This window comes from Macaca mulatta, chromosome 5, assembly GCF_049350105.2.
Source record: "Macaca mulatta isolate MMU2019108-1 chromosome 5, T2T-MMU8v2.0, whole genome shotgun sequence".
NCBI lineage: Eukaryota > Metazoa > Chordata > Mammalia > Primates > Cercopithecidae > Macaca > Macaca mulatta.
Window position 1 is genome coordinate 150,994,491 of NC_133410.1, and position 27,618 is coordinate 151,022,108.

Genomic DNA, 27,618 nt, shown 5'->3' on the forward strand with positions numbered 1-27,618 from the left:
ATGGAAGATATCTATTCTCTTTATCAACACTTATTACGAAAGCAAAGACACACCAATATTTTTAAAGAATGGCCTCCTCTTGTGTTAGAAATTCTTGGAGTATTTTTGGTTTTATATATATATATATATAAGTATATTCACAGTAGCATTAAGTATATTCACATTGTCATGCACCCATTACTAGCATCCACTTCCAGAACTTTTTCATCTTCCTAGACTGAAACTCTATACCCCTTACACATGAATTTCAAATTCTTTCCTCTTCCAGCCCTTGGCAACCATCATTCTGCTTTCTGTCCCTGTGAATGTGACTATTCTAGGTACTAGAAATTCTGGAAGTATAGTCTTTAGACCACTTCTAACAGAATAGCCCGGAAAATTAGTACGCAGATCCCTGGGTCCCACCAATTGAATCAGAAACCCTGGGAGGAAAGCACAATAAATTGAAATTTTGACAAATTCCTCAGATACTTCTGACCATACTGTCTTATAACTTCTACTTAATATTATACACTAGAGCTACATAATAAGTCATTTTGAGTGATTTATTTCCCAGGAAGCAACCTGTACCACTAACGGGCCTCTTTGCCACTAATCTTCCCAGTTCTCATTAGTAGCAATTTTTGCTTCAGGTAATGCATGCAACTGAATTGTTTGATTCACAAAATTGCTATTATTAATTGTTTAAATACTATTTTTTAATATATATATCACGATAGAAGACTGCCATTCGTCACTTCCTTCGTGCTTCTCTTCCTATATCATCTAGCTCTGACTCCTAATTTCTCTCTCCAGGCATAATATCCAGACAGATTTATGGTGTTTTCCCTGCATCATACCACAGAACAACCTTTCAGTGGGTGCTTTCTCTATAAAAGAGGTATCTCAGGAACATGGAGTACCACTTAATGTAAAGATAGTACTAAATTATAGTATTTCCTTAGTGGTTTGTATATTTTTTCTCAAGTGTACTTTTTTTTTGCCTAAGCTAATTTTGCTACTTCATAAACATACAAATTAATTTTGGAAAGGATACATCAAGGAATAGAAACTAAAGTTGAATTGAGATTATGTGATGGCTATCTTGTAAAGACGGAGTGTACAGACATGCCTACTTTTGCTGAGGAAGTAATAGGGTTTTAAAGAAAAGCAGAACATTCAAAGTTAGCACAGGTAATTTTGGATCCTTATGTGACATGCTACCTAGGAGACATTGAGAAAAGTACTTCATCCCTGGGGAAGCCCAGTCGTCTCAGTTGGAATGATAATTCTTGCTCTAACTACTTCACCAAACTACAATGGGAGCCAAATGTTGTGTTTTCTATGACGGCACTTGTTAAAATTATTACCATTTGGCAAAATCACATCCAAAACTTCCTGGCTTTCCTAAGTGAATCAAGCTTTCCCCTCACCCTGTAATCCTGAGTGGGAAGTATTCTATTAACCACATGTGATTATAACTATCTTTCCCCTAAAGTCAGATCTTTCCACAAAGAATTGAAAGCACTTTACCTCTAAGAAAAATTTAAACACCAACTACATCCATAGATTACATCATCATCTGCCTGTTGTCTGAGAAAATGATGTAAAGGAACCTCTGAGCCATAAACCAGGAGAGCTAAGGAAGCTTATTTATTCCAGGAGGAAATGCTGGGGAAAGGTAAGTAACCAGATGGTCTTGACATGAGTTGGATTGGGATTTGGTGAGGAGCTTCCATTTTGGAGCACAATAACAAACTCATGGCCTCTCTTTTGAATATGTCTTAATCATTACCACCAACTGCATCTTTAAGGTGATCAAATTGAAAAATGAAACAACTCTCCAGCTAAAACTGGAAATCAACTCTGCTACTGAGGAAAAAAAAGGGGGAGCAGATTCCTCTCAATTTTTCAGATTAGCTTTCTACATAAGTTGTCAACTCTCTTCCTATTGTCCATGTTGAAAGCAACTTGTGTGTGTGTTTATGTGTGTGTGTGCGCGTATGTGACACAGTTGGCTCACTGCAGCCTTGATCTCCCGATCAAATGATCAAATGATCAAATGATCCTCCCACCGCAGTCTCCCAAGTAGCTGGGACCACAAGTGCGCCACCAAGCCTAAGTAATTTTTGTAATTTTTGCAGAGATGGGGTTTTACTAGGTTGCCCAGACTGATCTTGAACTCCTGGGCTCAAGTGATCCACCCACCTCAGCCTCCCAAAGTGCTGGGATTACAAGTGGGAGCCACTGCACCTCCGGGAACTTTATATTTTGATCAAAGATCAAGTCGCATTGCATGTTGCTTTTCTTACATAAAGGAATGTAAGAGATAGATCAACTTATCTTAATCACATCTCTGAAGAGTCTGAAAATAAAGGTATTTAAAAGATAATTTGACATTCACACGTATATATTGTTCTTCCTTTCCAAACAGCTCAGGTTATAAGATTTCGCTGGTAGAAAAGTCACCTTTGTAGCCTGCAAAGAGATCTTTGTTGGTCTGAGGAGCAAAATGAAGCATGTTCATTGGCTAAAACCAATCAGCACGTCATAAAGGGCTATATACGGTAGGCAGAATAAAAAAAATTTAGTCATTAATGTTTAGAGGACACAAGATGAGACAAATATTTGTTGGGGGTGGGAAGTTGAGCAGTCTCTTCTGTGATACTAATACACAATTAATGCATAATCAAATTTTTGCTTGAGGGGACACTCAACAGCAGACCCTAAGCAGACTCCTTCTATTCCTTGTCTGTTGGAGAGGAAATGCTGCCTATCTGGTGGTAAGAGAATTCAGCCTTGCTGGTCATGGCCTCCTTCTCTTTTATGGCCTCTACTAAGTCGTTATTACTACTTAGTAGCAGTTAATAAAGTTATTGATGTGTGTTTCTGTCTCTAATATTAGACTGAGTTATTTGAGAACTGTGTTCTTGGTTTGTGGCACAGGGCCTGGCTCTCAGTAATTTTTGTTGGAGGAAAGGAAAGAAGGCAGGTGGAGAAAGAGGGAGGAAGTAAGAGAGGGAAGAGAAGGAGATGACTCCAAAGACAGATGAAAGGCTATATTTATATTCATTTTGTATATGCACACTAGCTAATTTAATGTTCAAAAGCCACCAAATAAGGTTACTGTTATTGACTCAGTTTTTAGAGATAAAGGACTTCTTGTAAGAGATGTTTAATAACATTCAACATTAAAATGGTATAAATGGACTAGAACTTCCATTCGGTTTGGTTCCAAAGATTTGATTCTCCCACTATGATTTTCCACAGAAATGGGGTACATAGTAGAACAAACTATGCAGGAAAAAAAAAAAACAGAATAAAGGAGCCCAGGAAGGGTGAGGTAGAGGTGTGTGCCACCTTACAGGAGCAAGACTAGGTTTTAGTTATCTGAGACTTAAATGTGAGAAGAGATAAGTCTACAAAATGAACTGGTTGGTCCCATCCCATGTACCCTCAAGTCTGAGATCAAGGTGTCTTACAAGCAGGGATAGTGCTCTATCATTTGGTTAAAGGGTCATTCAGTTTGGCACAAAGGACATAAGTGACCTGCATTAATAAAGGAGTATCAGGATCAAGGCCCCAGATCCATTCATGTGACCAGGATATAGAGCAGGGTGCAGATAACAAGGAGGAAAGATGATTATTCAATTACTAGGAGACTGGAGTACATGGTAGTCAATTGTTTAGAAACTAGGTTGCTAGAGAAGGGTAAGAAAGATTTTTAAAGGGAAGCCTTGGATATCTGAGTTTTTTCTTAAACAAGCCCCTTTCCATTATATCTCTGTGAAAACATACACAGAGGAAAGTTACCAGCACAAATACATTCTCATTCTGATGATTTTTACTCACTGTGCCAGTCCACTGGGGAAATGCCTTGTGCCTAGATTGCTGGTATGGGGCTAGGGCCTACTCTTCTTTCTTCTCTACTAAAATCACACAATTAGTTTCAGATTGCTCCCATGATGAAGAAAGGCTGATTAGAGGGAAGACAATAGTAGCATACGAATGTGGCTGCAGTACGTGGTGCTTCCAGCCCCTCCAGATCCTGCTTAGCTCCCCGCCAAAATGAGAGGATTAAAAACTACTACCACCTATCAGAGAAATGGATTGCTGGGCCTTTTCCCCAGAAATAGTAGCCATTATCTTGCTAGGTCCCCTACTGTATGAAAGAAGTAATGGGGAATCGGTAGGTTAAAGTCTAATCTTTATTCAGTGGAGCCTAATTGGTATATTTAACCTCCATGGAGCCTTCACAACAACCCTACTACTTGGAGGTGAACTGGCTATAAACTTTTCCTGGTCAATGAGGGCATAGAGTCAGTGGGGAACCAGCAGCAATATTTATTTCACTCTGAGTCAGGCGCTCTTTTATTTCTGGGTTACAACCTAAGCTAACATGCAGGTCAAACCCACTGGCAGTAGATGCAGAAATGTTGACAGATGTAGCCACGGGGACATTACACCTGGCAGAGTGAGCCATGAAGGCAGGCAGCATGATGGTGACTCAGCATGTCACACAATTATGAGTTTAGTAGCATCAAGAGAAATCCTGACTGCTTTGGAACAGTATATATTTTAAGTTAAAAAATATATTCCATAATGCTTAGCTGAACAACTTTTTCTAAGGCCAATTTTTGATCAGAAAGAATGTGAACACTAAGCCAGAGCTGATATAGATGTACAAAATAGCCCTGATATATTTCCGGAATAATTTCTCACTTGTCAGTATCAATTTCTGAGGACTTCAATTAGAAACAGTCAGTGAATTAACAAGGCCAATCCCATCTTTAAAAAGAAGCTTCCATTTATCCTTGATTTTGACAGACAGCAATATGCTCTATACTGGCCAAGGTCTGTAATACTGAAAACCTTTGTTCTTTCAAGAGCTGGATAGCTTTTCTCCCTAAACCCTTTATCCAGACTGTTAGGTAAATTGAGTTGCACTTAAAATATTCTGTGTTTCAAACTGGCAAGTGTATAGCCCATGGTATCTGTCTCTTTCACACACACTCACACCCACACACACACACACACACCACATATCAACATACACACATCAACACACACACACACATTCACTAAAAATAGCCAGACATGTAAACATCCACCAGATGGGATTCCCCGATCTTTGCTTCCTATTGGTCCTCCTGCTTTAACTTCACCTATTTCCTCATGTAAAAATACCTGACCTTCATCTCCCAGTAACTACATTCAGTTTAAAATTCACTCCTGGCCTCATCTTGAAAACAAATCCCCTGTAACAGAAATGGACTCAATTAGCCATTGTTTCTCCAATTTTGACCTCTCCATATTCCCCTGGCTTGGATTTTTCCCATGCCTATATTATTGGCTATCACAAAATCAGGTCTATCTATAAGTGCCACATTAATCTTCACTGATCACCCTCCTCATCTGATTATTTCTAATCAAAAGCAGGCTTAGTACTATAGCCAATATTACATTCTTCTCTCAGCCTGTACATCTATAGTTGGTTAGACCTAGATAATCCTTATTTCTCATTAGTCTTCAAAATGAAACTTTCATCCAGATGTCTTCTTGTGGTCTTAGAAACATGCTGTTACATTAAATCAACATATATTTACTAGACATCTGCTATACACCAGTTCAGTGCTAAACATCAAAGATTTGAAGGAAACTTTGGAAGATCTAATATTTCTAATATCTTGAAACATGTTGGCTTTTATACCTAGTATACTTTCTCCATTATCTTCCATCAATCTAAATTCTTCCCCTTTCAAATCTCACCATCTCCAAGAATGTTTCATGCTTCTCTCCTTTCTCTTTGCCTAACATGCTTTTTTTCCTTTTTAATAAACTGTGTGCTCTATAAATGAAATGACTATTATTTTTTAATCATTTTATTCTCATGTCTTGGTCCTAGAGAGGAAATGGATGAATAAAAGAAGAATGGATACAGGAATAAAAGAAAGAAAAAGGGGGTGATTCCTCCATCTTTTCTGACTGTCACATAACCACTCTCTGAATATTTTTGGCAATTTTAAATTTCATAATTTCTTCTTCTTCCTTTATTTTTAGAGATAAGATCTCCCTCTGTTGCCCAGACCAGAATGCAGTGGGGCGATCATAGCTCACTGAAACCTCAAACACCTAGGCTTAAGCAATCTTCCTGCGTCAGTCTCCCAAGTAACTGGGATGACAGGTGTCTGCCACCACACTTGGATTGGCATTTTTAATGTGTATCACACAACCACTTGCATCCTTGGAATATCTTTCAATACCTCTGTTCATTTTATGAGTGCTAGTCATCTTACTTAAATGAGACGATATGACTGTTAAGGTCTGGTTTCATATAAGTGCCTATACCACTGCTGCACACTGTTTATACTTATTGAATATCTATTGACTGACTTACTAATCTGTTATTTGGTAGTAAAAAGAAATGATACTATGAGAAGTTCTCATTACATGCATCTTCAAATTGAATTTAGAACCAAGTTCCTACTCTGAATGGCTACATTCAACCTAATAAATGCCACATCATGCTAAAGCTTTCAATTCAGTGCAGATATTAAACAAAGCATTTGTTTAATAATAAGTGAAAAAATTCCACTGATTGACTAAAGCTTTTAACTTTAAATTGGTAACTGGATGCTATCTGCACACCATTAGATACTTGCACAACTGGTTGAATTGTATGACATTATCAGTTAGTGTGCTGTGCACAACCATTTTCAAACACTAATTCTTTTTAATTGTATGTACCTTAATAAATCAAGCCAACAGTCTGCCTATATACACCATAGTGTTTCCTTTACTTATTCACTAAATTTTGGAGTTACAAATTTTCTGTTTTGGAAACAATAACTCATTATTCAAAATAAAATATATTAAACTTTGAGGGCACTTGATTTGAATGTAATAATACATTTCTAAAGTGTATGTATGCAGGTTTGCACATTCATTATACACAGGCACATCAAAATACCTGATATTGAACCAGGCGTTGTAAATGTATAGAAAATATCCAAGGGAGATGATGGTATCCAATACAGAACTGCAGGAAAATCATTACATTATTTTACATAATCATTACATTATTTCATTATATTAATAGAAATAAACTATCTATTAAAATACAGGTTTGAATTGGAGGACAAGCTGCTGATTCAGCAAGTCTATCCATTCACTTATTCCTACATTAACTCTGAAAAAGACATTGAACTAGGATGTATAGGATATGTTAGGTGTTATAAAAGAGGGGACTGAAGGTGAAAATATTAACTGCATGTGGGAAAATCTAGAAATTGGCAGGATTTCATGAATATGCATGTACATAAAGATCTCATCAGGGGTTTCTTTTCTTTAATAGAACACTTGTGCATTTTAATGGACAGTCATGAACTTTGCTTAATCACCTTTTGTGGACCTTCATATTGGATAAGTATTCAAAGCACATTTCTCTGGGGTGATACAGACTGGAGAAGTTCAGGAATGTTTCCCATCCATCAAGAAAACAGAGGATAGAACACATTCAGTTTCCATATAGGGAACAACTGGCCCCATTCTCCCTGCCTTTGACTGCCCTTTCTGATGGTGACAGTGAATGCTTTGAGTGTTCCCCCCTCCTTTTAAGATTAACAAAACCATACAACCCTATTATGTGTGACTTAGGGATAAAAAAATAAAAAGCTGAGACAAGGGGCAAATAGTTGCTTTCAATTTATATTTGCTGGGAAACATCTGAAGAAATTATTTCTGTGTAACTAGAACCTTTGTAATCTGCACATGAATAATTAAATAAAGTTGCCACCACCGGTTTCTGGAGGCTTCTGAAGTCCTTCATTAGTCATGATCTTAGCTTTGGTCATCTCTGATTTTCTGTGTCTATCTTGAATTTTACCACTTTCTATATTTGAAGATATTTTGAAGATGACTTAAATAGTCACTACAGAGTTGATTAAGACACTAGGAAATATGCACTAGGGAGAGGGGGATATTTTGCAGATGGCTAGAATAGTCATCTTAGAGCTAATTAAGATACTGGGAAATAAGAACTAAGAAGAGAAGGACATAACTGGGTACTCTTCACTGGAGGGGAGAAACAAAATCCTCAAAAGGACTCATGAATTATAGTGGGAGAAAAGCTACTGGACATAGGGCAGAATTATATTAAGTTGAAATATTCTGTTTCAAAATAAGAAGACAAATAAAAATAACCATCTACCGACAAATTTCAAAGACATTAATTTATTCTATAAATGTGTATTGAGTACCTTTTGTGTTCACACGCTTCACTAACTGTGTAAATGCAACAGTGAATGAGACATTGTTTTTTTCCTATTAGAGCTTATAAAGTTCATGAACACATGGAGAAAACAGACATATAAACAACTGATTATAATCAGTGTTCACTAGGCTATGTGTTCATGTAATATAAGAATAATGCTTCATTATACAAAATGATTTGAAGTTGGATATATATACATACATACTAATATATATACACACATATATATGCATCTGTCTATCACTTACAAAATTTGGAAGTAAATGGCCACATTTTAGTAGAGATAATACTCATTTAGGTTCCCAAGTTATAAGGTGTTGCTTTGAAAAAGTTTAATCATAGATTAATATCAAGTAGTCTATAAAAATTTGTTACTTCTAAAGAATGTGAATGATTTATCTCCTTATTAAGATCAGGACAATGGTTTTAAATCACATGTAGCCAATTAGATAACTGAACAAAATCTTTTGAATGTTAATTTTCACAGGTACCTCTGCATTATGCATGTTCTCAATGTTTTTCTGTAGAGGTAGTTTTCTAAGATGGACAGAGTAGTTGGACAAGAGAAGTTGAGAATATAGATCACTATAGATTTCCTCTGGAGATACCTGGCTAAATATGCTTTGTCCTCAACAATTAACAATGCTTGCAACTGTCTATGCTCACTGCTACCAATTATGGCAGTATAAATAGCTCTTCAATACTCCTGTCAAGCTTGATGCTCTTCTGCCTAGTGTTCCATTATTGGAATGCTAAGCATGCTGAGTTATTTATATCCTACTGCTCAAGGTCATCGCCAAGGTCTGATTTTTCACTCATGCAGAAATTTAAAAATTGCAACCTCAGGAATAAATGGGTTAAGCATTCACATTTGCTGTAGGCATCATTAGAGAATAGTATAGTACAAAATGAACTGTATAAAATTTGTAAGGAATATATCAGAAGATGGTTCATATAAATCATATTCCCAAACACAATCTTTGGTAGTATTGAGTTACAGAATGGCCATAAATTTTTAGGTTATCTATGGAGTTTATTAATAGGATGTTTTACATAAATATTACTATAAATTTGTTATTGTTTCTAAAGTCTATAGAATTATTGAAAAATTAATATGGATGGATCATCCATTGTGTTTATGTAACATAAACATATTTAACATAATAAGAAATAGCAAATGTTTGCCTAGCTTAAGAATGAAGACTAAAATTTTAAATTTGGTTTATATTTGTAACATGAAAGGAATTAATTGGATAATTTGGATGCTGAAATGCCACTTGATATAGAAATGTATTCAATTAAAAATGGGCTTTGTATATGTCTAAATACTAAGAATTGTTTTTCACTTTGCTAGAATAGATCAGAATACAAAGGATCAGAAGTTTCTTTTTAAACAATTGATTTGAATAGAAGTAGGCAGATTTAGCCCTTAACCTATAGTAACTTTGAAATTAAATCACAGTGTTCCACAGAATTTCAGAATTATTAGAAACCACAAAAACTAGGTCAACTTAATAGTTTGGTTAAATGACATGCTTTCATATTTTGGACAAACTAATCTTGGAATCCCAGCTGCTGGAAGCATCTGTTGCAGAGATGTAGAGAAAGAAAAGTAATATGTCATCTTAACTGGCTAAAAGAGAATGCTATGTTAGTCTATTCCTTGGCACAGATTGTTAGACAAAACCAAATATTCCTTTGGGGTTTAATTGTTTACTAACTTTTCAGGAAAATAAACCCTTTAAGCATTCCTTTATTTAATAAGTAAAATTCAGCAAATAATGGACTTTTTTGTAAACATTCATTTTAGTTTCAATCTTTACCATATTTACTATATAATTATTACCCAGATTCATATGCCATCAATTTTGTCAACAAAACAAGTTGAAAAGAGAAAGGACAGCCTCATAGTGATTTAGAGTGGACAGGATTCTCTTTTTTGACTTCAAAAGAATGGTTCTTACCTGCATCAACCGGGTAGGATTTAAGAGTAATCTAATAACATTTATTTGCTTGTCAAATACTTATTATAAGAAGCTAAATACAATTGTCCAAGTTGGGTAATTATTACAGTCACTATCAGAAATTAAGTAAAACAAACAAAAAATGCTTAATAGAGTTACTGTAACCTTATTTGCAAACGTAAGCCAATTTAAGTGATCAGGGAGTATCTTCACATAATATCACAGAAACCCAATTAAATTAATTTAAAATACTGAATTACTTCCAGCGTTGACTAGACTTGTAATCAGCACTGAAACTTTTCTAACAACTAATTAAAAAGGGAGTACACAAAGTTATGTTTCTAATTCATTTAATGCCACAGTCTCTAAAGGCATTTTCAATTAGCTACATTTTCTTTAGTTTTGCTCAATTTATCAAAGTTAGATAAAGCTTTGAGAATAATGTTAAATGGTTATGACTCTGGTGAAATATTGTTTCTATCTTTTTATAAGGGATTTTTATCCCCTGATGAAGGAATGTTTTCAGTAGAAAGTGGATGCTAAGGAAAATCGATGAAAATGTTATACACCAATCAAACTCGGTTATTGTTTGCAAAGAGAGTAAAATTATAATAGAAGGAGAGAATTAGAAGTAACTTTTCTGAGTGGGAAAGATTCTTCTTGTAATTATGGTAAATTTAGACAAAGCTTTTATATGCTTTCCAGAAACGACGAGTTCTGAAGGAGGCTTAGAAATGACAGGAAAGGAGACGCAGAGAGTAATGCAACCCTTCATTATTACCCGACTCCTTTTGCCTTTTGAAGGACAGCAAGAGAAACTGAGATGTCACCCCTTCATCAACTGGGGAAAAGAATCAGGAAGACGTTTTTCCTGGTGTGAAGACGAGCAAAATATTCCCAAAAGAACAATGAACGCTAAACAAACAACCATGCCAGCTGGTACTCCAGCCTTGGCTGGCCCATCACAAAGCCTCAAATTTTTCACGTTACTCATAAGCTCAAGTACTCATTTCTTCGGTGCCTATTTGAAACCTTCACCACTCACTTCCTCCAGTCCTCCCCATCTTTTTCTCTTAGTACAGGATTCTACTTTACTGACAAAAGCAGCCATCCAGCCCCACCAACCCTCACATCTTCACATCCTCCCTGCAGTCTCAGGAGAAGGGCCTGTTCTTCCACCTGGGCCCTACCATTGACTTTCTTCCTTCTCTTGTAAGGACGTTGCTCCATCAGTTATCACCTCTGTGCCTCTCACATAGCCTTTGGAATATAACATGCTCAAATTTTACTCACTTTAAAAGAAAACATGTAAATAACTAATAATAATCACAGGCACGAACACACACACTGACTACCTCTCTCTGTATGTCAGCTATTATGTCCCATCTAAAAGGCCACCCCTTCCTCTTTCTTGAATGGTTAACTTATACTCAGATTTAAATCTCCAGAGTTACTTCTGGAAACACCACTATGGCTACCACATTCTTGCTGTATCCCATGTACATCTCTAAGGCTGCACTGCGATTGCCATTTGTCTTTCTACAGCACTGAATAGGCTGTGGAGTAACTGAGGGCCCAGGTTGTTCACCTGTGTCCCCAGCATGTGGCACAGTGAATAAGGCAGAACAGGTACTCAGTAACACTGGAGGGAACAGGTACTCAGTAACACTGTAAACCTTCTCAACTAATGATACAGTCCCCACTTTCTTCCTTCTTTGCCCATCATAAGACAGTTCTGGACTTAAAATTTTGAGTTGAAGTCACATTAGCAGAAACTGTCTTCTATCAAGTCTCTTTCTAAGCTTTGTTGCAAAATGTTGTAACTATTTGTTAACATATTTTTATCTATCACTAGACTCTGAGCTGCAAGAAGTAAGGATCTAACATTACTTGCCTTCCTACTTGAAATACTTACTAAATAAAAGGTTTCAAAAATTATCTAGAGAAAAGGAAACAAGGAAGGAAGGAGAGGGACTATTTTCAACAGGAGGAGGGGGTCAAGGTGAGGAGGAGGGTTTGTAAAGCATAGTGAGTTAAAATGAGGGGGAAAAATTCCAAAATTCTCACTTGATTTAATATAAAATGGCAATTATTTGTCAAAAGGTTAATACTGGATGTTTATTAAAATATATCTTCCTTTCTGTATACACTTGAACTCTTCAAAATTCACAGTCCATATTGTACGACATATCTAATTCCCCCACTTATCTCAAGGGATGGTATTAATCTTCATAACAAGATTATATACTTTATATTACTTAAGAAACATACAACAATAATACTAAAGTAATATAATACATTTGCCTTGGCCTTTCCAGGAAATGGAGCATCATAACATGGGTAAATCATTGATTTCATGACCACTCTAAGAGCTAACAGAACATGTGCTGTTATTTTCATTTTACAGTTGAGAAAATTGAACTTCGGAGAGGTTAAGAGGTGTGTACACTTGGAACTGTGAAAAAAAATTGAAGAAGGTGAAGGTAAAGGGGAGAAAGAAATATTTGCTCTTTGAAAACGCTTCATTGGGAGAAACACAATTTTAATCACCAACGACAAACACTTACTCAGCATTTACCTCTTGGAGTCCAGCTCTGTCCTTTTTGTGATAGAAATTTTAGCAAAAGAAAAAGCAGGCATCACCTCACAGCCTTTCAGATAACATTTTTTTTTTGAGAGGCCTGTGCCTTTTAAGTAATTTACTCCCCAAATATTCTTAAAGTCTAGGGTGGCAATAAGTAATTGTTAACTAAAAACTTAACATCTAATACAGCTAATACACTATTTTTTTGTTAAACATATGATACGGTAATAGATTTCCCTTTGTGTGTGTGTGTGTGTGTAATATGCATATACTTTGGAGAATTCTTGAATAATTTATATGTATCGATTCAGTAATAATACCCCATTCCTCTGCCACGGTGAACCTTCACGTTTCTCTCGTCGTATTCGGCCCAACTAGAATCTCTCTCACCATATTTATTTCCTTTGTTTATTCATCTTTCCTAGTTATTTTTTCATATCCTTCTATGGGGCCATTCTTCTGTAAATTTTAGAGCACCTAGAGCAGCATCTTACATTATAGAATCTTGAGCGAGAGAAATTTGCGAAATATCTATGTCTACAGTCATTTAAATGTGAATACTTTAAAACAGTACTTCCAGAACCAAAACACTGGATTGCAACAATGAAAATACTTGTTGCATCCAAGTAGTAGTAACATGGAGGATTTGTTAATCTTTTTCTAAAAAATAACTTTCATGTTTTATATAGCTTGGCAATAAATAAGGAAACATAGAGTCTTGTAACTGTGGCATCTTTGATGAGAGATTCTCACTTATACATATAATTCATTGGCTAGCAAATACATTTTATCAGGATTTCAACTTCCAAAAAATATTGCCCCTAAGGAAAAATGTGACCTATTTATCCACAATCTGTGTTATAACTTTTTTCCATTTTTTAAAATGAAAAGCAGAGTTATCTGATCATTCCTACCTTATTTCTCATTGCTAAACATTGAGAGGCACGTGATATACAAGAGACTTACCCACTCTTCCTCATCGTAGTCTGAATGATGTGGTATGGAGTCCTGCCGTCTCATCAGTGGGGGTTGCTCTTGGGGACTGCTCTCCTCTGTGCTGCTCTTAGGAGATGGGGGTTTCTTAAGAACACCGCCTGGCCTTGCGGTGTAGAGTGCTAAAAGAGCACTCCTGACAAGTTGATCCTTGAAGGCATGTACAAAAAGCTCTGTCTGGAAAGAAATGGACAAGGATTAGAAACACCTTGGTAGGCATCTCAGCATAGAGCTGTGAAAAGGTCAATTGCAGATTTGTTGGCACTTAAGCGGTGTGTATGGTGGAAAAAGTACAGACACCAAAGAGAGAAAATGATTCATACCAATCAATGGAAAATAGTTTGGTTTTGGGATGCTGCCAAGGCCTTAAGTCCTCCTGTTTTAAAGTTAATGCTGAGGTTTTAAATGTACTATAAACACCATCTGTCTCCTCAACCTTCTCCCTTTTAGTTTCACAAATCCTGTCTTTGGAGATGAATTTCACTGGGGATAATCATTTGAACAACATCTACCTGAGGCAGCTTTCAAGTCATTCCAAACACTCCTGAAAAGAAAATGTAATCAGGCTATGTATATCTTATTAAAACCGCAATTACTTTTGCATCAGTCTAATATATTTTAAACAGTTAAAGACTAAAGAAAGACATACATCCTTAAAGAAGGAGATTATTTTTTAGTATCATAAAAAGATCTCAACAATAGTAGAAATGGCATGGGTAGACTTCTTCATGAAAACATCGGGCCTGTATTCCTTATTATCACCTCCTAAATGCTCTCTTCCACTAAATTGTTTCAGTAATGCTTAATGTTAAAGAGGTTACTGTGAAACTTGGCTTGTAGATTTTACAGGCTGGTGGCAAATACCTAGTAAGTACTATAGCAATGAAGGCTTCCCAACAATAAAGAACTTTACAGCTGTACTTGCAATTTCCTGATGAAATGTTTAACAGTTGCACCCTGTAATAGACTGAAGGGTGCAGTAATGAGTACACTTAGCATGCACGTGGCCTAACAATCTGTTCAAAGAGTAGAGATGTAAGTCAAGTAATGGCCCATATTGTTAACATATTCATCCTCTGTAATCTCTTAGGAAGGGACCCTTTAACCCATAGCATTATACTGAATCATAATTGATATTTCCCCCATTTAATGAGACAGTCTTGATAATGCTGGCTTCACCAGTGATATAACTCGACAGCATTATTTCTCGGTGCACTCTCAATATGCAGTCAACAGTTCCAAGCCTATCTAGTAGTCACTAAATTATCTCTAAATCTTCTTGTTTTGAGCATCAGCAACTAAAGAAAACCCGTTAAGCCCCATGCAAAACAAGTGTCCAATAAGACTCTGTTATATATGCATAGTTACTTATTTGCCATACATCATAAAATTCTAGACGTGAAAGGGATCTTAAAGTTGACCACTTCTTTAACCAAGTTGAGAAAACTAACAAAGAACTGTGGTGATACATTTTAGGGAATACCGCGTATTGGCAGCACAAATGGAACAGGAATGAAGTTTTCTAACCAATCATCAGCTTTCTCCCTTATTCCACACTACTCACCACCTGCCATAAAACTAGATGTTTCTGTCCTTCTTCCTCTTCTTCCCTAACTCCTACTTTCCAAGTGTTTTGAACATCTACCAGTTCTCATAATTAAATGTGCCTATAATGCCTGTGTAACTACTTTACTGCTAAATTTTGTTGACTATTTTAAACACCCTGTTATTAGCCACATTAAAGCCACTTTGCAGGTGAGAAAACAAAACACAAAAAACATAATTTATAAGAATAAAAGGTTGAAAAATATTTCAGAATAAATAAGAAAAACAAAATAAAAAGCAGTTTATACTAGATAGGCACAAAAAGAAGTGTTCACTGGTGTTCACAATGAAGTATTAAAATGAGAATGAAAGATATAAAAAACTGATGGAAAAATTGGCTAGACAGTACTCAAACAAGTCAGTGTAGTCATAGCAAAATGAGGAAACATGTTATTTACATAATTTTTTATACAGCATGGATGTGCTTATCAGTGTGACTTTAAATATTAAAAACGTGAATTTACTCCCATTCAGCTTAACTAAACAATTTCTCTGTTGATGGTTTCAATAAATTCTTTTGATTTATTTTTAGAGCCAAACAACTTGCCTTCTTTGAATTCCTGCTACTACATTTCAAGTCTCCACAATACTCATATAATTGCCATGTAGCTAAATATTCATTCACACTCAATGAAATCTTCCCTAGCACTTGTAATCACCATCATTTTCTTTCCATCACACGCGCATGCCGAGATTCCACTTCATTTATTAAAATCTCATTTGAGTTGATTTACCACCAAAGGCCAGGGAGATCATGCAGGAGGGTCTTACAGTTTTAAAACCCAGAATTTTTTTGGATAACTGAATACAAGGCTTACGATCTTAAACATAATAATAGCTAATCTTTGTCTGTACTGACAAAATTTATCTGACTTCTTGGAAACTCTCTGGATCACCGGCATCCTGTGTATAGAATCACATTTTTTAGAAAATACCCAAATGTCCCATTGTTATATCCATGTAACCCAAAAAAAATTTTAATTTTTTTGACCAGCACTACTTAGTGATGTAGACCAATGTAGACTACTGATGTTTTGCAGTCAAAGAAATCAGCTTGAAAAGATTAATGTAGTCACGAAATCCCAATACAGCTGTATACAGTAGTCCTTCTATGTCTGTGGTTTTGCTTTCCCATGGTTTAGTTACCTGTGGTCAACCTTGGTCTGAAAATATTAAGTGAAAAAAAAAGAAAAAAGAAGAAAGAAAAAATTAAATAGAAAATTCCAGAAATAAATAATTCATAAATTTTAAGTTGTGCATCTGTTCTGAGTCGAGTGATGAAATTTTGTGCTGTCTTGCCTCAGATTGCCTGGGATATAAATCGCCCAGTATATCCATGCTATATATATTACTAGCCCATTAGTCACTTAGGTGCCATCTGGGTCACCAGGTCAACTGTCACGTTATTGTAGTGCTTGTGTTCAAGTAGCCTTGATGTAGAAGACTGACACTACATCATTCCCCCAACTTTATCTCATCACGTAGACATTGTACCATCTAACATCATCACAAGAAGACACGTGAGTACAGTACAAGAAGATATTTTGAGAGAAACCACATTTACATAACTTTCATTATAGTATATTGTTATAATTGTTTTGATTATTAGTTCATGTTAGTCTTTTACTGTGCCTAATTTTAAATTAAACTTTATCATAGCTATGTGCATGTAGGAAAAAACAGTATAAACAGGGCTTGGTACTATCAGGGATTTCAGGCATCCACTGAGTATCCACTTGGAACATATTCCCGTGGATAAGGGGGAACTATTGTATTGCTGTTCTTGCAACTAGGATGATACTAGAAAAGCTGAAGTCATGGAAAGGATGTGACCATATCACCAAGTTGCCTATTGACTTCTGAAAAACCTTTTTCTTTTCTCATTTAGCTTGAACTACATTAAATGAAAAAAGAAATGGTATCTAAATGTTATCGTAAGAGTAGGCCAAACAATTTATTTAAAATATCAGCTTAATAATATTGTGCAAAAAGAATAAACTCTGAATGTAAGGCAGATCTATTTTATTTTTTCATATTAGAAAATGAAAGAAATGTTACCTTAAAAAATGAAATGTTTTCTAGCCTTCTGACATTTTTCCAATTCATATCCCCATACAACTATTCTTCAAAGCAACACACAGAATTATCTGCAAGTATAAAACTACTAAAAATTACTTCTCCTGGGGATGAGTGAAGAGAATTTCCAGTTTCCTGAATATTAATGGCAGAGGAATAGTTAGGACATGTTCATTTAAAACCACTCTTTTTCACTAGAGAGCTCAACAAATTAAGTGAAGTTCTATTCTACTTAGAAATCTCCTTATTTTTGCTGAAAAAAATTTAAGGCAATGCCTCATTCCATCTGTAATACAGAAGCAGCCAATGGCATATGCAAGTGATTATTTTAGTAATCATCTATGCAGCAAGAAAGAATCCTATTTATTTTGATATTTGATATTTTGAAATTACTTGATATAGGAATAGTGCTATACTCTGTCATTAGTGCACTGACGTATATTCAACATTCCCTAAAGGAAAGCTAGACTAAAAGCTAGGAGGATACTTAACATCTGGGCAGCTCATATATATATTATCAGTTTGCCCTTGGAAAAATCACATAACCATTTTTCCTAGTTTGCACAAAATTACAGTGCCTACCTGTGAAACTCTTATGAGAGTTCATTGCAAACCCTCAAGTTCACTCTTTAATGGTCTTCTTTTTATTTATTATTGTATTTTATTTTTATTTTTTATTTTTATTGTAGAGACAGGGTCTCACTATGTTGCCCAGGCAGGTCTGAAACTCCTGGCCTTAAGTGATCTTCCTGTCTCACCTTCCCAAACTGCTAGGATTAAAAATGTGAGCTACTGTGCCCATCCTAATGCTTCTCTTTCTTCATTGACCTTTTCAACTTCTTTTCTTGACTCATCATTCTCTGTTCACCCAAAATGTGGTAAGTCAGCCCACAAGGGACCTTAAATCACTTTCTCAAAAGCACTTTTTTCATTGGTGAGGTAATCCATTTTACCATAGCTTCAACTGTCATCCTTACACCAAGGTCTAATAAATCCATCTCTATTCACCTTCTGAACCAGCTCTATCAACTGTTTCCACTGAAAAGCCCTTAGAGTTCAGAAATGCCAGGCTGAACTCAATATTATGTTGTTGTTCTTTTATTTTCAGTAATTTTGTTCTTTCAAGATTTTCCATTTGAGTAGTATCATTAGTATTCAACAACTCAGAGTCCAAACCTCTGAATTATCTTCACTAATGCCTATTTTCTGGATTAGTCAGCAATTTATTCTACTTATACCTTTACAATAATTTCAAAACTCTATCCTTACTTTACATTTCCACAGCTAGTCCCAGTTAAGATCCTTTCTACATTCCATAGGGATACTTTCCACAGTCTCTTTATTGGTTGGTTCACTTTAACTTGTCTTTCCTTTACGATGTTATCAAAGGCCACCAATGTTAAAATATACACTCCTGAGTTCCAACCTTGAACTACAATACAAATACAAATATAAATGAGAATTTGTATTTTTAGCCAAGTCCCCCAGAAGCATTACTTTTATTTTGTGATGCCCAGTAATATTCAATAATTCAAATCCAGTATCTTAACTCAGCCTATGTATTGTTATAAGGATGACCTTCACAAAACATGTATCTAATCCTTCCTCATTCAACAGCCTTCTCAGTGCCAACAGAATAACATTTCTCTTGAATCAATAACTAGGTGTTAGATGATCAAATTATATGGTGTTTCTTAAGCTACGAAACATTGCTGAAACATTCACATTTCCAAAGTGTGCAAATAATTGTGTACATAACAGTGACGCATGAAAGTTGCAGGTCCATATCCTCCTCTACTCTTTTTATCCTCAGCCTTTTCGATTTTAGCTGTTCTGGCAGGTGGCTAAGGGCATCTCATGATAGTCTGAATTTGCATTTTTCTAATGGTAAATGATGCTGGGCAACTTTGCATATGTTTATTTACCATTCATAAGTCTTCTTTGGTGAAGTATATTTTTAATTCTTTTGCCCATTTTTAGTTGAGCTGTTTGTCATCCAATAAACATACATTAAAAACATAAAAACATACATATATGCCAATAAACATACATTAAAAACAGCTCAACATCACTGATCATTAGAGAAACACAAGTCAAAACCACAATGAGATACTGTCTTATGCCAGTCAAAATGGCGATTATTAAAAAGTTGAGGAACAACAGATGCAGGCAAGGCTGTGGAGAAATAGGAACACTTTTACACTGTTGGTGGGAATGTAAATTAGTTCAACCATTGTGGAAGACAGTAGTGTGGCAACTACTCAAAGACCTAGAACCAGAAATACCATCTGATCCAGCAATCTAATTACTGGGTATCTAGCCAAAGGAATATAAATCATTCTATAATAAAGATACATGCACGTGTATGTTCATTGCACAACTATTCACAATAGCAAAGACACGGAATCAACCCAAATGCCCATCAATGATAGACTGGATAAAGAAAATGTAGTACATATACACCATGGAATACTATACAGTTACAAAAAGAACAAGATCATGTCCTTTACAGGGACATGGACGGAGCTGGAAGCCATTATCCTCAGCAAACACACACAGGAACAGAAAACCAAATGCTACATGTTCTCACTTATAAATGGGAGTTGAATGATGAAAACACATGGACACAGGGAGGGAAACAACACACACTGGGGCCTTTGGGAGGATGGTATGGTAGGGAGGGAGAGCATCAGGATGAATAGCTAATGCACGCAGTGCTTCATACCTAGGTGATAGGTTGGTCTTTGCTACACTAGTATGTTAAAAAGGACATAATACATTGGTATTATTTTTGTTTGGAAGAGTAAATATGTTTGAGGAACATGTTTGAATTAAATAAAAAATCTATTCACGTATTTACCATTTCTGGCATTGCCTATTCTTTTGTGCACATTCAAATTTCTACTGGTATCATTTCCTTATTCTTGAAGACTTTCCTTTATGATTTGTTGTAGTAGAAATCTGTTACGAAATTTTTCAGCTTTTGTTTGCCTGAAATGGTCTTCATTTCACCTTTATTTCTGAGAGTTAGCAGGATTTTTTTTTTTTTCCAGTAGCTTGAGGATGTGACTTTATTTTCTTCTGGCTTGTATAAAGCCTAATACGAAGTCTGCTATCATTCTTTTTGGTGAATGTCCACGAAACATGTGCCCTTTTTTCTTTTATTTCTTGGTTGTTTTCACAATGTTTTTCAGTAAGTTGATTATGATGTACCTGAGTTTATTTTTCTATATTTATTCTGTGTGGAGTATATTGAGCTTCTTGGGTCTGTAGTTTCATTAAATGTTGAAAAAATGTGACCGTGTTTTCTGCCAATATCTTTATGCTTCCCTCTCTCCCTTTTTTGTCATTTCTGTTTATATGCCTTGATTTTTCTTCTGGTCATGGATCATATTTTCCTGCTTCATTGCATGCTTAGTATGTGCTTATTGGATGGCAGGCATTTTGACTTTACATTTTTGGTTGACAGATTGTATTGCATTCCTTTAAATAATGTTGGATTTTCTATGGCAAAGTAAAATTACTCGGAATCAGTGGAATCCTTTCAAGCCTTGTTTTCAAACCTTGTTATGGTAGACTAAGAGCAGCCTCTAATCTAAGACTAATTTAGTCCCACTACTAGGGCCATATACTTCTGAGGCCTTTAGTCAATTCCCGGTGTATTAAAAGGTCTTATCACTTTACTGGTGGAAAGATAAACTATTATCGGGCCTGTGTGACCCCAGGAATTGCTTTATAAGCTTATTCCCAATATTTATTTCTGTGGACATGGGTAGTTTATTCTCATGCATGCACAGATTGGTACTCATAAAGAGTAAAAGGCACTCATTTACAGATCTCCAGGGTTCCTTCTGTGTGAAGCTCCTTACTCTCTAGTACTCTGCTTTGTGAATTCTGGCAATCTTGGCCTCCCAAACTCTAATCTCTGTCTCTTCACCTTGAGAAGAGAGTGTTTAGGTTCCTTTTTGCTACAGCCTAGGAACTGCCCTAGGAAGAAATCTAGATAGCTATAAGAATCACATAATTTGTTACCTATTTTCCAGTGCTTAAAAACCATTATGTCTACATTTTGTCCACTTTCTTGTTGTTTAAGTTGGGAGGGTCCATGTTACTCCATCATAAACAGCAGAAGCTCTGATTCCATAAATTTTGTATGTAGTCTCATTGTCAATATTATCTTACATTGTTATCTTTGTTTTTCTTATCGTACAATTTTCTAATAACAAATTTTGTTTATTGCACACTATCACTTATTTCACGAATTAAATAATTACCATCTAAAGGCAATTATGAAAAACAGAAACATAAGTTCTATCCTGAAATTTCATTTTTACCTAAACCATTTATTCTCAAGTTTTCTTAGACTCCAAATACATACATTCATCAACCTTAAAAAAACAAACAAAATTTCTACTCACTAAGTTCTTTCCCACAGTTTGGAACTGGGATAGACCTAGGAGTGGTTATAGTGAATAAACAATAAAAAAGTTATTCTCAGTCTTAAATAATCAGCATAACATTCTTCTCTCTATTACGTGTATCTTAACTTCTTAGCACACTAGCTGCCTGGCATTGCTGTTACAGAAAACAACATTTCTTGAAAAAATCCTGATTGTATATGTTTCAGAATACAATAGTTTTTATTTTTCTTTGAATATAATAGAATGTTTTGGTATAGTATATTGAGGTTGAAAGAATAGTAGGCATTATAAGCTATGAGAATTTCTCAAATATGCTGTGAGTATAGCCTCTAACATTTGCAATAAAGGCCATTATTTAACTATTTAACAAATGCAATATTGCAAAACACCCCCATTCTTTTAAATTCTTAGGTTGTAAAAATTAAGAGCCATATCTATGTAGTATTTGTCATATAGCATCAAGTACAATACAACACACAATTAAGTGCTCAGTAGTGCTTTTTGATGAGCAGGATAATAATGACTTTCTAAAAAAGGTCTATCAATCTCAATGGAATAGAGAAAGTGATGGGTGTTTGAACGCTAATATCACACAGATTTCTGAACTACGAGAGACACCTAAACACTGTCCACCTTCAGGCCTTTAAAAATATTATTTATTTTAGTTTGAATTTATTTTATCTCTTCTTTGTTTTTCCTTCACAGAATTGCACACTTTTAGTCTGAGAAAAAAGGAAATGCATGTTTATCTCACTCTATTATTAACCTTTCATACTGTGTGTTAAAATTTTGGTCTATCTTTTGCCTTTTTTTGTTGGAATTATTCAGATAAACTCAGTTTGCCTTTTGTTAGATTCTTACACCATAAGATTATACTATTTCTTTAATATTTTCATGAACTAATATGCAATAACCAAACCCAGTTATTCATAAGAAGGCATACCAAGAATGTTAAAATTATAATACAATTTAACTGAGTTTGTGCATATTAGAACATGAAACATTAAATGTATTCATTTTTTGTGAAATTTTAGCAGTACTCCTTCCCTGCCCCAACATTTGTTTCCTTAGTCCTATGTACAAGCATCTATATAGCAGACTGAAGATACAGCATACTGGCCAAGCTCACAGAATCTGGAGCCAAAAACACAAGGTGTGTGAGTAAATTTAATACTTCTCTGCCTCAGTTTCCTCAACTGTGTAAAATAAGGCTACTCACAACACTTACTTCATAGAATTAGGAAGACTAAATGTTAAAATAATATTATCCACCGCATGGAACTCTGAAAATTGAAGAGCTTATAAGACTATCTCAGAGTTATTAAGCCACCAATAAATGCTAGCTATTACTGTCACTTCATCATCATAACCACTACTATCAAGAGTCTTGGAGTTCCTGGGAAGAACAGGCCTGTGTTTTATTCCCTTTTTCTACCTTTTGTGTTGAGCACAGTGACTGGAAAATAATATGAATTCAGGAATTATTTTTAGTTTATAAATTGTGTGTGTTTGTCTCTACCAACAGTGTTTAGATGGATGGAATTTTGGCTGGGGAGCCCTATCCATGTGCCTTGGTTCTCAGTAGCAGTAGAGATGATGTAAGTTACCTTTGGATCTACAAATATTGCCTACTCAAAGACTCCTGGAATATGACCTCTCAGCAAGTTGAATTTTTCTGTTGCCACTTGCTTTTCCCCCAGACTATATGCTTAATTGACAATGATTTAATGGCTATTGTCTTCAGGTGCAATGGCTTACCTACGAGGAGAGACGTCATCTCATCACAAAATAGAATACCTCCTTCTTCACTGCCCTGGGCTGCCCTTAGCTTTTCCCAGGTGCCCCAAGTCTACAACAGTAAACTCTTCCATGTTCAGGTGCTCAAAGGCTATGAAACCTTTACATTTCCCTGATAAGCATGAATATAGATAACTCCTTAATGTCTTGAATATGCTATATGGATAAGTCCCTAAGAAAACAACTTTAGGTACCTATTTTCCAAACATACCAGTTCAGAATCAGTAAAGGAAACCAGAGACTATCCATGAAGTAAACAGCTTTATTTCATAACCCATAGTGTACAGCAAGCCCAAAACTTAAAAACAGAACTTTTAAAGCTTACATCCTGCTAATATTAAATTATATTTAAATTTAGAATACCACTAAAACGATCTCTCTTTCATACCTGAATTCATGGATCATACTTTGTTTTAAACCATGAGCTACTAACAGTCTTCATAGACTATACAAAACTGTTAACTTAGATAATTCTCTGAAATTCCAGGCGTGAATTCTTAAAAGAATGCATGGCTTGCAAACTTAACTTAAAAAAAGATCCTCCTAGTTTTAAGGACTGAGAGATTTATTAGTTGACTAAACTTGTCTACTCAGTAGAAAAGAGAAAACATAGGGGAAAAAGTTGGAGCAATGCTGGATTCAAGGAGAAGAGAATGCCCATCCTAACCTCCCCCACCGCCAAAATCACTGCAGCAAGTTGTAAATGATGTATGAAATGACAAATCCCTGCCCAGTGCACAAGAAGAATATAAATACTGCTCTGTAATCACTGCAGTGGTGTGCTACTCGCTAAAATTTTCAGCTTAGGCGAACCCAGGAAAACCTCACCTCATCTGTAAATCCAAAAAAGAAATGAACCAAAATGAGATGATATTATTTTACTGTATGCAACAACCTCCTCTTTTTTCTCTTTCCCTAGCCATAAAAAAACATACTTGAATATCTAGAATACTTAGGTGTTACTAAGGCATTTGTCTAAGAAAAATTTTTAAAAAAACTTTTGAATAAGGAAATGTCAAAATCCATATATTAGATGGAGGACACTAGAAAGAACTTCCATTCTGGAGTCATCCAGACCCAGGTTTGAACCCAGGTTTTGTTTGAATCCTGTATTTGACTCTAGCTGCATGACTTCTCACGTTTTTAAAATTTCTCTGAGCTTTAGCCTTTTTCTGTGTTAAATGAAAATAATACGTTCTCCATAATTCTGATGATTAACTAAAATGACATAAAGTGTGAAGCCCATTGCCCTATTTGACACAAAGTAAGTACTTGCAAAATTTGGGTCAATATTTTCCTCCCTTTTCATGATGGAGGCATGTGTTCTGGCATGGAAGGAACGCTGCATTTTGAACTGGAAGTTCTGAGTTTGGTTTTTCACTTTTTAATTTATTAGACAATTCACTCAAACTTCCTGAATAGATATTAACAATTTTTTTTCATGAAAATAGGTATGTTTTCTCCTACAAAAATAACATATAAAAATGTATAAACTGAAATGTTAAATAAGTATAAGATATTATTATAAATTAACATACCTGAATAAAAAGTATGGACATACATAAGATCCAGGTTTCTATGAATCTGTTCTTCAGAGAGGTGAAAAACTATACTTTTGTCTTATTCTACAATTACGAGAATTTTCTTTGGTCAGTTTCTTCAAGGGCATATTTACTAGAAGTGTCTCATAAAAAAAATTACACGATCTCCTTAAAATGCAGAGGTGAAGGATGCACACATTGGAAGTGGACTCCAGGACACTGATTGTACATTGAAAATCAACTGTCACTTGTCTTTTTCTGTCTCAGCTTTCTATCACACAACTAGCTGCCCTCGTTAGCTCTGGAAGTTGATATTGAGTGTCTACCCCATGCCAGACTAGCTCTCCTTTCTGCAGATAAAGGAACAAGTCACCTTTGGAAAAACTAAGGCTTAGATTCTACTGCTTTTCAAATAACTAACACATTTGGAAATTTTTAGAATCTCTCCTCAGTAAATAATGTTGTAGAGAGCAAACCGAGGCAGAGGAAGGACCCCATACAGACTGATGTAAATCCACATCAAAGTTCTGCCTTCAAATGAAGTGTCATTCCTATTCAAATGTAAAGCTTTACATGCATAAAAATTAGGTGATCACCAGAGGAAAATAAAGTGATTTTCAAAATCTCATTTAATTCACTTAATAAGACCATAAACCAAAGAAAATGAAAAATGCCAAGGAAAAGAGAAGATATATACTAACCAATAACAGGTTTCATTTCCTACTAGGAAAAAAAGAGAGTGCTCAGTAATATTTGAACAGAGAATGAGGCCAATTCATTTTGATCCTGTGGCAATACTTTGAAGCTTACTTTTTAACCTACTCTATTCTACATTTCCAGATGCTATGAAAGGCAATGTATGCAGAAAGCCAGACCGATGGGGATTTGAGTATTTCATTTTCCCAACTATAGTGATGATTTGGATCTTACTTTTTCTGAAAGCATCTTTAAAGAATTCTTCAGGCTGTCTGGAGAATGCTGGCTTGCAGAATTAAGCAGTAGGTCTGCATGGGTCGCTATAAGAGGTTGTAGTTGATTGATGTTGCTGAGCACTTCTTTTGCTTTGGCTGTGTTTTCAGGTGAATAGTAAATAAACTGGTATCCGGTACTGCAACAACAAAGATAAAAATAAGTTACACAAACAGCATAACGGATATTCAGCCCTTAATACCAGATGGCAAATGATAAACAAAACTCCAAGTATCACTCTTTCCTATTGATCAGATAAGAACTGTCCTAAGAGATTTTTAATAACGCACTAACAATTTTTATGTAAGGTGACAAAAATACTTTTTAAAACTAGGTAATCTTGTCTTTGCTAAAACACTGGGAAGATTAGTACTAATATTTGACATGATTACTGATACTAATACTTGACATGACACATATGTAATCATGTCAAGTAACAGTATTCAAAACAAATTAGTATTACTATTGATTTCTAATGAACTTGAGGCCACGTAAGCCAGTGGGAAAAGCGAGCTTTTATATTCAGGCCAATCTCAACTTAAATCCTGGCTTGTCACTAACTAGCTGGGTGACCTTCGGCAGCTTTCTTCCTCATCAGGAAACTGGTAATCATCATTCCAACGATTCTATGAGGTGTGTAACATTAGAAGTCATTCATATAAAGTGCCTAAAATTGTGCTTGGCACAGAGATAGCATTCAATAACTACTACCTAAAGTTTCCCCCCCATGTTACTAGGTGAGGGCTGTGGAGGAAGTAAATTTTAATAGCTGAGAAATGAGGAGAAAATTAATGAATGTCAAGTGGGCACATGGATAAATATATTGGATAGAAAAAGGACATTAGTAGCAGAATGCTATTTCATGGTGTTATTTTATCATGATACTTTTCTTCTTATGGTTTTCCATTTAACATACAAAGAAATCTAAAGCTGATTATTAACTAAAGAATTAATAGACTTTTTTTTTTAAGAGACAGGATCTCACTCTGTCACCCAGGCTGTGGTACAGTGGTGCAAACAGAGCCTACTGCATCACCTAACTCTCAGTCTCCAGTGATTCTCCCACCTCAGCCTCTTGAGTATCTGGGACTACAAGTACAAGCCCCCACACCTGACTAAATTAAAAAAAAAAATTCATAGAGACCAGTCTTACTATGTTTGCACAGACTGGTCTTGAATGCCTAGCCTCGAGCAATCCTCCCCTCTTGGCCTCCCAAAGTGCTGGGATTACAGGCTTGAGAATTATTTACTTTTATAATAATCATCTAGGAACTAATCAAGCACGTTATGGGAGTAGGGATTTTTAGAGTGAAGGAATCTTTGATCCATTTCATTAGGAAAAGGCATTCCAGCAGGAAAGCTGCAAAACAGCAAAACAGTTGCTAGAAGCAAAGAAGAGGGAAGTAACGACTCGTGC

General features: G+C 35.5%; 1 protein-coding gene across 8 annotated transcripts in view; it reads right to left on the minus strand.

The window, feature by feature from the left end:
- The window catches only part of INPP4B (inositol polyphosphate-4-phosphatase type II B), an 813,118-nt gene that overhangs the window by 113,063 nt on the left and 672,437 nt on the right, over positions 1-27,618 (minus strand). For all 8 annotated transcript variants that reach the window (XM_001091644.5, XM_015139258.3, XM_028848782.2 and 5 more), the window contains 2 exons: positions 26,163-26,340; positions 13,766-13,969 (listed from right to left, as the gene is read on the minus strand). In XM_001091644.5, coding sequence (XP_001091644.5) covers positions 13,766-13,969; positions 26,163-26,340 — 382 coding nt within the window. The remainder of the gene's footprint in view (positions 1-13,765; positions 13,970-26,162; positions 26,341-27,618) is intronic.